We start from the raw sequence: 12080 nt of genomic DNA, 5'->3' as shown, positions 1-12080 counted from the left end.
CTAAATTGTCATACATTCTTCTTCTCTACCACAGATTCCCATAAAAAAAAATGTAAACATTTTATTTAACCTTCATTTAACTTGGCAAGTCAGTTAAGAACAAATTCTTATTTACAATGACGGCCTACCCCAGACGGCGCTGGGCCAATTATGCGCCGCCCTATGGGACTCCCAATCACGGCCGGATGTGATTCAGCCTGGATTCGAACCAAGTACTGTAGTGACGCCTCTTGCACTGAGCCCAAGTTCTCAGACTCCAGGATGGGAAAATGCTTAGAAGAAAGAAACAGATGAAGACAGAGACGTTGTTGATTTCCATTGTTACTTGTAATGTTAAAAAGGAGATAAAAAGAAGGGCTGTGCCCGAATAAAAAAAATCTTCGACCGAGAGTCGTCTATTCTTTCGATCAATCGATTGGTCAAAACTTTCAAATGTGTATTTTTACATATATAGACACACCCTAGGTTTGAATAAAATCAACTATATGTAGGCTGCTGAGCTTGTTAAATGCTTTAAGACATGCAAATTACTAAAGAGGGCGCTAGAAATCAAAAACCAGAAGAAAAAAACCTGTTCCCACCCTCCTCCTCCTGCTGCCCGCTGCTGCTGGCCTTCGCAGATTCTGCCTTTAACTTCTTGAGAATACAGGGGGTGCTGTTTTCGCATTAGCATAATTTCCTCTACAGATTAAACTGCCTCTTATTCAATTATTGCTGTTACTATATGCATATAATTAATACCATTGGATAGAAAACAAGCTATGGTTTCTAAAACCGTTTCAATTTTGTCTCTGAGTGAAACATAAGTCATTTGACAGCACTTTCCCTGAGCAAGAAGAAGATTGCAAGATGTGTATGCTCGCTTCAACGCTCTGCCTATATATGGTCACGCCACCTATGACCCGAAACACACTTCATTCGTCTTCCTCTGGGTGTCAGGAAGACGTCAGAGGAGAAATTTTTTGTTTATCTTGTACTGACGTGAAATAAGACCTATTTCTTTAGCGTGACTGACAACTTCCGGTTCTCTGAAACGCGCGTTTTAGAGGTGCAATTGTCTTTTGTTATGCTGCCGTTACGGATGAAAACTATCTCCGTCTCAAAGTTTGTTTGATACATGTGACCATATCATCTTAATGTATGTTTTTTCAATATAGTTTAATCAGATTATTTGAATTTTTTCGGGAGTTTTGCCGTGTTCCGTTCTGTGAGTTTTTTAACTTTGGACAGAACCGTGCTAGTCGACCAGTACCTATGCTAAATGAAGAGGGAAAGTTGCCATTGTGAATGGATTGAACGACTCATCAGGACTAAGGACACCTTTATCAACATTCTGATGAAAGATCAGCAATAGTAAGACCCAATTTACGATGTTATTTCATATATCTGTCGTGCATGTGAACTGGTCGGGCGCGCCCAGCTGGTTCTGGCTGGCGTGGCTATGCTAATTTAGCGCTACATTTTGTTTTCGCTATAAAACATTTAATAAATCTGAAATATTGTTTGGATTCACCAGATGTTGGGCTTTCAATATCTGTACGCTGTGTATTTTTTCTGAAATGTTTTAAGACAAGTAATTAGTTATATGACGTTGGTCTCTGTAATTGTTCTGGCTGCATCAGCACTATATCAGATTGCAGCTGCAATGTAGAACTGTGATTTATACCTGAAAAATGCACATTTAAAAAAAAAAAACTATACTATACCATAAATATGTTATCAGACTGTCATCTTATGAATTTGTTTGTTGGTTAGTGGCTATATATATTTTCATTTAGTCGAATTAGTGATAGCTACTGACGCAGGAAAAAACTGTTGGAGTAAAAAAAATGGTGTCTTTTGCTAACGTGTTTAGCTAATAGATTTACATATTGTGTCTTCCCTGTAAAACATTTAAAAAATCTGAAATGGTGGCTTTATTCACAAGATCTGTGTCTTTCATTGGGTGTCTTGGACTTGTGATTTAATGATATTTAGATGCTACTATTTAATTGTGACGCTATGCTAACGATGCTAATCAGTGTGGGGGGGGGGGGGGGGGGGGGGGGGGGGGGGTGCTCCCGAATCCGGGTTAGGTACTCGGTAGAGGTTTTAAGCTCCTGAAGTTACCGGTAATAGGCCACACCAGCGTTCGGCAACCTTTTCCATTTGGAATACCAAGTTATCTTAACATTTCTACTGATCTGTGTGCCAGTTATGATTTTCATATGCACATTTTCATGGAACAGTTTTATTTAATTTATAATAAGGTCTTCATATCTCAAAGTCAATGTAATGTGGTTAAACAAAACTCTATCTAAATGAAAATGAAAATGATACAAATATAAAAATAACTTCTATTTCCATTGCCAGTATGTAAAAATAGCCTAAATAAAGCCAACAAATAAAAATATTGCAGCCTGCAAATATCCTGATAAAAATAAATATCTTATAAATCACATTGGCTACGCATGGCCTGTCTGCAAGGAACTTGAAACATTGTATCAACTATTAACTTGGTCAGCCCCAAAGCTCATGCTAGCAAACTTTCAACATTGTATAAAATATTCTTGGCCCTCAGAGTTTCCTGCCCCAGTGAGCTCCAGACAAGCAGACACAGCTGTAGGCTATTTGCGCAAGGGATAAGAAATAATCAGGAAGGCCAATGTTATGACGTTTCCACCCGACCAGAGTATAACATTTTTCCCCCTTTCATGCTGAGTAGTTATCGAAAGGGAGAGAGCTGTAAAGATTTTTCAAATTGGCTACGTTCAGGAACTATTGTCATTCTCAATGGATGTAAAAGCAGACTTTGTTTACTTACAGTTTGAGGCGAAAAAAAAAGCTTAGGCCAAGTTGTATGTGTAATCAAGTGCGTGTCCTTACTCAAGATTGACAGAAGCCCAAATTGACAACTTGTAAATGGAATTAAATAAACCCCCCAAAAATTCTCCATGGCCTCTGCTATCGATTAGTCCACTCAGACAGGCGTGAATCAGACAGATGTCTCGTGTGCCATAATTTTTTAAATATAGCCTATATTTGCCACTGCTCGACTAAAACAATCTCGGTCGACCAACAGCCTATTGACCAAACAATCGACCAGTCGACTAAATGGGGTCAGCCCTAATATTTTTACATGTTGCAATAAAGTTGACTAAAGTAAAAGCTCATCTTTTGTTTGTAGGTATTTTCATTTGGGAATGAGTAGTAAGTAATTATATGGTAATTATAAAGGTAACTAACTATAAACTTATTTTAAATAGCTAAATCCTGTGTAACAACTAGCGATAGCATTGTACTTATGCAGATATGTAGTCTGTGGTCTATTAGTGTGTTTACCTTACCACTTGGGTGGCGCTTTCAGGAACCTGATGATTGGATTGTCAGGATGGCTAACATACAGTAAGTACTATGTAGGTACACAATAATTACAAGAAAGTGTTCCTCAAGATACACTTCAATTTAACTAGCTAAATCCTGTATAAAATATTGTAATTACATTGTGCTTATGCAGAAATCACATGTACTCTGTGATGTACTAGTGTGTTATTTTCTCACTTGTATGGTGCTTCTAGAAGCCTCAAAATTAGGTCCAGGTTGTCAGGAATAGTAATCCACTATGTAGGTAACATACCATGTAGATAGACATGAATTACTAGTTGTTTTGAGTAAAGTATAATGCCATCCACTTGGTATAAGTTTATAGTGAATCCCATTCCCAAATTTTCAAAACATTTATTATAGAGGCATACTAAGTATTGTAAGTACAGTCTATAAATTACAGTATAGTCATTTATCCTTAATACGGACCACCCATCCCGGATCCGGGATCATTCTCATCAGAAACGCTGACTAGCATAGCCTAGCCTAGCGCCACAGGGATATCATATAATATAATTTCATGAAATCCCAAGTCCAATACAGCAAATGAAAGATAAACATCTTGTGAATCCAGCCAACATGTCCGATTTTTACAATGTTTTACAGCGAAAACACAACATATATTTATGTTAGCTCACCACAATAGCCCAACACACAACGCCATTTTTTCACCGCAAAGATAGCTTTCACAAAACCCACAAATAGAGATAAAATTAATCACTAACCTTTGAACAACTTCATCAGATGACAGTCTTATGACATCATGTTATACAATACATTTCTGTTTTGTTCGAAAATGTGCATATTTATAGCTACAAATCGTGGTTTTACATTGCCGCCATGGTCACAAATGGCACCAAAATGTCCGGAGAAATTTTAGACAGCCACGTAATCTAACAGAAAAACTCAACATAAACTTTGCTGAAAAATACATGTTGCACATATAATTAAAGATACACTGGTTCTTAATGCAACCGCTGTGTTAGATTAAAAAAAATAACTTTAGTACAAAGCACGCACAGCATGCAATAATCTGAGACAGCGCTCAGCCATTCTCCGCCATGTTGGAGTCCAAAGAGTCAACAAAAATACGAAATAACATCATAAATATTCCCTTACCTTTGATGAACTTTCATCAGAATGCAGTGCCAGGAATCCTAGTTCCACAATAAATCGTTGTTTTGTTTTAGAATGTCCATTTCTTCTGTCGAATTAGCAACTTTGGCTAGCATGTGTAGCTCACGTGTCCATGAAGATTCTACGCATGAACGAAAAATTCAAAAAGTGATAATAAAAGTCGAATAAACTGGTCAAACTCAGTTGAGAATCCATCTTTAGGATGTTTTTCACATATTTATCCAATAACGTCCCAGACGGAGCATTTCTTCGTGTCTACCTAACGGATTGCAGACAACAATATGACAAACCTAAGTGCGTAGGCAAATACTGCCAATATGGCTGACCTCTCACTCCAACGACTCCCATCCGGTCCCACAGAAGGCTAGACACTTCATTCCACGTTCTACTGCCTGTTGACATCTAGTGGAAGGCGTATGAAGTGCATACAGACCCATAAATACAAGACAATTGAATAGGCAATGCCTTTCACAGAGACCCATTTCAGAATTTTCACTTCCTGTTTGGAAGTTTGCCTGCAAAAGGAGTTCTGTTTTACTCACAGATATAATTCAAACAGTTTTAGAAACTTCGGAGTGTTTTCTATCCAATGGTAATAATAATATGCATATCAAATGATCTAGGACAGAGTACAAGGCCGTTTAAATTGGGCACAATTTTATCCAAAGGTGAAAAGGGCGCCCCCTATTTCCAAGAGGTTTTAACAGTAAATGAATTACCTTTTTGGAGGATCAAAACATTCTGGTGGAAGAATAAATTGTGTTTTGTAAATCCAGAGCATGTATCGATCATATCTTCTCGGCCTGCACAATAGTCAGAAATAGACTTCAGGAAAATAAGCCTACTTTTGCATGTTTCATTGATTTCCAGAAAGCTTTTGATTTTGTAAATAGGGATCTTTTAGCCTATAGTTTGATAAAGACAGGGGTTGATTGTACATTTTATCACGCAATCCAGTCCCTCTACCAAGCACCAACTGCCTGTGTGTGAGTTAATGAATTTCGTACAGATTGGTTTCCCACACCCTCGGGTGTAAAACAAGAAAGAAAATGTTATTGGTGCAAAAGATGGAGACTCTTTTGAGATCAATCAGAAAATTGATCAATCAGAAAATAACACAGATTATGCATTTTCGAAAACCAGGTACTAAGAAAAGTGTTTTTCAGTTTTGTTTTGGTGAAGCAAAGATTGAGTTTACTAGCAATTATAAATATTTAGGTCTTTATTTTGATGAACATATGACTTTTATATACGTCACATCTGCCCTGGCCGACTCAGCAAGTAGAGCTCTTTTTTTTACCTTTACTTAACTAGGCAAGTCAGTTAAGAACAAATTCTTATTTACAATGACGGCCTACCCCAGCCAAACCCGGAATACACTGGGCCAATTGTGCACCGCCCTATGGGACTCCCAACTCGAATCAGGGACTGCAGTGACGCCTCTTGCACTGAGATGCAGTGCCTTAGTTGGATATGCCAATTGCCAGAATAGCCAGCAAAGTTTTTCAATGGCAATTTCAATAAAATTATATTTAAAAAACAGATTAAAAAACACCTTATGGAACAGCGGGGACTGTGAAGCAACACAAACATTGGCACAGACACATGCATACAAACACACACACACACACACAATAACATACACACTATACATATTGGCCAGTCTGAGATAACTCTGCCTAGAAGGCCAGCATCCCGGAGTTGCCTCTTCACTGTTGACGTTGAGACTGGTGTTTTGCGGGTACTATTTAATGAAGCTGCCAGTTGAGGACTTGTGAGGCATCTGTTTCTCACTAGACACTCTAATGTACTTGTACTCTTGCTCAGTTGTGCACCGGGGCCTCCCACTCCTCTTCTATTATGGTTAGAGGCAGTTTGCACTGTTCTTTGAAGGGAGTAGTACACAGCGTTGTACCAGATCTCCAGCTCTTAGGAATTTCTCGCATGGAATAGCCTTCATTTTTCAGAAAAAGAATAGACTGACGAGTTTCAGAAGAAAGTTCTTTGTTTCTGGTTATTTTGGGCCTGTAATTGAACCCACAAATGCTGATGCTCCAGATACTCAACTAGTCTAAAGAAGGCCAGTTTTATTGCTTCTTTATCAGCACAACAGTTTTCAGCTGTGCTAACATAATTGCAAAAGGGTTTCTAATGATCAATTAGCCTTTAAAATTATAAACTTGGATTAGTTAACACAACGTGCCATTGGAACACAGGAGTGATGGTTGCTGATAATGGGCCTCTGTACGCCTATGTAGATATTCCATAAAAAAGTCTGCCGTTTCCAGCTATAATAGTCATTTACAACATTAACAATGTCTACACTGTATTTCTGATCAATTTTATGTTATTTTAATGGACAAAAAAATTGCTTTTCTTTAAAAAACAAGGACATTTCAAAGTGACCCAAAACTTTTGAACGGTAGTGTATGTAAATAAGGTATTTCTGGGTTTTTTTATTTATACATTTGAAAAAAATTCTAAAACCTGTTTTTGCTTTGTCATTATGGGGTATTGTGTGTAGATTGCCGAGGATCATAATTTTTGCAAAAAATACCTTGCTTTTTCAGTGTATGCTCATTTACTTATGTAGCTGCCATCCAAATAGTGTTGCACTTCTGTTGTCATATAATGAAAAGGAAGCTATTTTCTGCCTAATGTGTTGCACTAATGTATATTCTGTGAAGAAAAACTATAGTTGCATGTCCCTGATCACTCTATTCAACAACAAAAAACCCAACCCTGTCAATACACAACTGGACTCACCTGCTCCCGCTTTCTCCCACTGTGCCATTTACAAACAAACACGTGACTTGCTCAACTGTTCTGGGGAACTACTTCAGCTTCATAATGTAAAATTATTTGACAGGTGAAATGAAAAACGTAATCTGCTTAATCTGCACTGCAGGTACAGTGCCTTCGGAAAGTATTCAGACCCCTTGAAAATGTCTACATTTTGTTACGTTACAGCCTTATTCTAAAATGTATTAAATAATCATATTTCGAATGTTTATGCCTATCATATAAAGAATGTAGCCTGCTACAATTACCAATATATTTCTTAAAGTTAATTTAGCATGGAGAAAAATAGGCTGGCTACACCGAGAAAAGTACCAGAGAAAAGTAGGTACATATCAGTCAGAGCGCTGTCTGCTGAGAAAATGCAGTTTGTGAATTCTCATTAGAATTTAAAAGTGCAACTGAAACACAAAATTAGTCTGATGCCGAGCAGAAATTCCAATAAGCATTTTAGATCTACGTTTACAAAATGCAGCAAGATATTTTCTTATGCATTTGATCTTTTTTTAAGTGGCTGAATTAATAAGGTGACCGGGCATCATATTGTGTTAGCTTTCTGCTGTGTTTGAGAAGTGCTATCTTGATTTCCTTGCGTTTTTGTCTTTACTCCATTCTCGGCCCATCTACTCCTCCCCCTCTTCTCCGAGCTTAGCAGGCAGGCCCATTGCCCTAGCGACTCTACACAGAAACAGCTGTAGACATGCTGCTGGAGAGCCAGTACTGTTCTTCCTTCAGACAAGCGTGCGTCAAAACTTTGTTCATTTGCACAATGTCTCTCGTTCAAATACGCTTGTAAATGTCCAAACTCACCATGAATTACATTTGGTATCACCTACCTATACTTGGTATCACCCATCTATACTTGTATAACTTCATGAGCTGGATTGCCTGTCTTTTGCAATTTGTTTATTTTCGTTTGCGCTCGTTAGCATATTTAGCTAGCAGCCTCTATGGAAATTCGCTATTACTTGTGCTAATGTTGTTAGCATTTTTGCATTTTTGGCACCCCCTTGTGTACCAAGCCGGTAATACCTAAAATCTCGGGATTAGAGAAGGATGGTATGACGATATGAAAATCTGGATACCGCCCAACCCTACCACCTAGTAATTAAATTGTACTTATGCAGATAGTACATGTACTCCGTGGTGTACTAGTGGGTTTATCCTCCCACTTCAATGGCAAGGAGGTTCAGGTTGTCATTATGGGCAACATACACATTATTTATAAGTATTTTTTTATATATATAATCTTGGATGACACCCGTATGGTAGACACCAGTCAGTGAGGTTGACCTATATCTGATCTGCTTTTGAAACTCAACCAAGTTAACCAAGATGGCACACTTTTGGGGGGCAACGGCTAGCAACAACACTGAGTGGAGATTTTGTAGAGTGCGCATTCATGGGTTGGTAATTAGAGCCTATCCAACCTTTCTAATCTTGGACAGCCAGCGCATCTGTCCACAAGAGATTACAACCTTGCAACAGTTGTTACTGAATCGGATGTTGCTGATAGAAAACAAAACACTAAATTGGTGAATGTAGTGGAAACTTGCCTATTTGTAACAAGCATTTTAATTTGGAATTACAGACTGCAATTACCACTAGTTATGAGTTATTACAACTAACTATAACACTGTAATGAGGAACCCTTAATATGACAGTCATCATAACATTTATCTGAATTCTTAATTAGTTGAATATCTGAAATGGCATGATTGATTGATTAATTGATTGATTAAAGGCAAGAAAGGGTGTTGGCTATAAGGCAGGCAAATAAAAATTGCAGTGTGAAGTTCCCACCCAATTATTCGCTCAGCCGACATAAATGTGTTTGAGAAAAATGTAATTTAATCTTTACCATTCATCAATTACAATAGGCTCCAACAGTATTGGGACAGTGACACCTTTTTTGTTGTTTTGGCTATGTACTCCAGCACTTCAAATCAAATCAAATCACATTTTATTTGTCACATACACATGGTTAGCAGATGTTAATGTGAGTGTAGCGAAATGCTTGTGCTTCTAGTTCCGACAATGCAGTAATAACCAACAAGTAATCTAACCTAACAATTCCACAACTACTACCTTATACACACAAGTGTAAAGGGATAAATAATATGTACATAAAGATATATGAATGAGTGATGGTACAGAATGGCATAGGCAAGATGCAGTAGATGGTATAGAGTAAAGTATATACATATGAGATGAGTAATGTAGGGTATATAAACATAAAGTGGCATAGTTTAAAGTGGCTAGTGATACATTTGAATTGATACAATGACTATGGGGTTAAACTGCACTCTGTCAGTTTTAATTTGAGGGTATTGTCATCTATATTGGGTGAACTGTTTAGAAATTATAGCACTTTTTGTACATAGTCCCCCCATTTTAGGGGACCCAAAGTATTGGGTCAAATGTACTTATATGTGTATTAAAGTAGTCAAAAGTTTAGTATTTGGTTCCATATTCCTAGCAAGCAATGATTAAATCAAGCTTGTGACTCTACCAAATTGCTGGATGCATTTGCTGTTTGTTTTGGTTGTGTTTCAGATTATTTTGTGCCCAATAGAAACTAATGGTCAATAATGTCATTTTGGAGTCATTTTTATTGTAAAGAAGAATAGAATATGTTTCCCAAGACATGCTAACCTCTCACCATTACAATAACAAGCGAGGTTAGCATTTTGGGGGGGGGGTATGATATTGCGTCTGTAACTTTCTCACTCATCATTATTCACAATTCATTCAGGATTATCCGTAATCATGGTAGCATCCACATTAATGTAGAGGTGTTAATAAACATATTATATTCTTATTTACTATAAAAGTGACTCCAAAATTGCACAATACATTATTTACCATTGACTTTTATTGGACAGAAAAGAATCTGAAACTAGCTTGATGTAATCATTGCCTGCTAGGAATGCTTTAATACACATATAAGTGAATTTGACCAAGTGAAGTTGACCAAGTGTACAAAAAGTGCTGACATTTCTAAACGGTTCACGATATGGTAAAAAAAAATCTCAAATGAAATCTAACAGTCTGCATTTAAACCTCATAGGGATTGTATCATTTCAAATCCAAAGTGCTAGAGTACAGGGTCAAAACAACAAAACATGTGTCACTGTCACAATACTTTCAGAGCTCACTGTAGCCTGTACCACTTGGGTTGACTTCACAAAATCAACTCATTTGCCATCAAACGTTAAAACCAGCAGATATCTCCCACAAAAGCTCTCCAGTCTTAATATACCCCGGTTACATTTATAGCCTTTAACATTAATATTTCTCTAAATTATGAAGCAGTTTGCTTGCCCGCCACGAGATCAGACATTGAAGGGACAGGAGACATATCTGGGAGATAAAACATGCCGAATTGAGAGAGGTATATTCTCAGAACTGGTCATTGCACGGTTTATTAATTTACAGACTGACACAAGCTGTCAGTGAAAGCTAACGTGCATTAGCTGTATAGGCAAAACAGGTTCCGATTTCAGCACCATTTTTGTGAACAGCTCATCGATATTTTCCCTTAACCCGCAACGCTGTCGGTTTAAGTCAATAAGCTCTTCTCACCAGAAAAGGTAAAACATATTTGGAAATGTCGAGGACCAAATAAACCTTTCTCAAGCTACTACTGTGTGTGTGTGTGTGTGTGTGTGTGTGTGTGTGTGTGTGTGTGTGTGTGTGTGTGTGTGTGTGTGTGTGTGTGTGTGTGTGTGTGTGTGTGTGTGTGTGTGGGTGTGGGTGTGGGTGTGTGCGCGTGTGTGTGTGTTAAGCCTTTCATGAGTATACATCACACACATTCAATGCAAATAATTATTAGACCGTGGCACCTACTTCATCTGTTTCACGATGGTACTTTTTCCTGACTCCCCAGCCCCTGAAGGGATGAAAAGAGACAAGGGGGTATAAAGTAACGTTACATCCATGTTGTGGTTTTAATTTATATTCATAGTCTAACCAGAAAGCAGGTGTGTGATTTGGACACTTCAGACTATGGACAAGCAACCAGGAAGCCGATCGACCGGGTCCGGCCACCCCTCCTTCCGAAGAATCTTACCGAGAAGGAGTAGTTTTACGTCTTTCGCGGCTGTGACTCCATCTTCTTTGAGGTTTTTCTCGATAGCCTTGCTCCTGTCCAAAGCCGCTCTCTCCTCGGCGCTCAGTGTACATCCCATGGCTACACAACCTCTGATCTTCTTGATATCCAAAGTAACGGTTGGCGAGGACCGAAATATACGAGCAATTATTTCCCCCCTATTTCTTCCTTATCCGTCTCTAGGCTGACTCGCTCTCGTTCTCCCTCTCTCGCTCGCGCTCTGCCGATGACTGGTTAAAGCATGAAAAAATTCGCCACGACAACGTTTGACACTTGTTTGAAAAAAAGGACTTGTCTTCGTATCTTGCGCTCACACAGTCTCTTTGTCAGTGTGGTTGTGCTTGGTCCTCGGGCGGGGAAACTCTACTGGGCGGCGGCAACAGCTACGAGCGCTCGCATCGTTTAGCTTGCCACTCACAATGAACGGAGGAAGGAGAGTGCGTTTGGATCCGCACTACACTCTTGCTGACGTCAGGACCAAAGCGAGCATGCTCGAGCAACCATCCTGGTGGCAGAGTACCGTTATACTACCTGTTTGACAGTCTCAAGTCAAAATAATTGTATTTATTCAACAGGGGTTTCGTTTTCGGATGGGGATTTCTGTAACAGAGCAGGTAGATTTCCAGTTGTCAGATTTCCTCTGATAGCCTACGCAAAAGCCGCAAGCCAG

The 12080-nt window shown here is 38.6% G+C and overlaps 1 protein-coding gene across 2 annotated transcripts in view; it reads right to left on the bottom strand.

Annotated features, from left to right (window-relative positions):
- Window positions 1-11860, bottom strand: part of LOC129867107 (guanine nucleotide-binding protein G(o) subunit alpha-like) — a 210212-nt gene extending 198352 nt beyond the window's left edge. The window contains exons 1-2 of one of the 2 annotated variants that reach the window (XM_055940284.1): window positions 11372-11860; window positions 11149-11191 (exon numbers count right to left, since the gene is read on the bottom strand). In XM_055940284.1, the coding sequence (XP_055796259.1) occupies window positions 11149-11191; window positions 11372-11489 (161 nt within the window). In that variant the 5' untranslated portion in view covers window positions 11490-11860. The remainder of the gene's footprint in view (window positions 1-11148; window positions 11192-11371) is intronic. The other variant, XM_055940283.1, reaches the window with a different exon arrangement.
- Between the last annotated feature and the right edge of the window lie 220 nt (window positions 11861-12080).

This window comes from Salvelinus fontinalis, chromosome 12, assembly GCF_029448725.1.
Source record: "Salvelinus fontinalis isolate EN_2023a chromosome 12, ASM2944872v1, whole genome shotgun sequence".
Lineage (NCBI taxonomy): Eukaryota > Metazoa > Chordata > Actinopteri > Salmoniformes > Salmonidae > Salvelinus > Salvelinus fontinalis.
The sequence above is the reverse complement of the archived record's forward strand: the minus strand, read 5'-3'. Positions and strand labels throughout refer to the sequence as shown.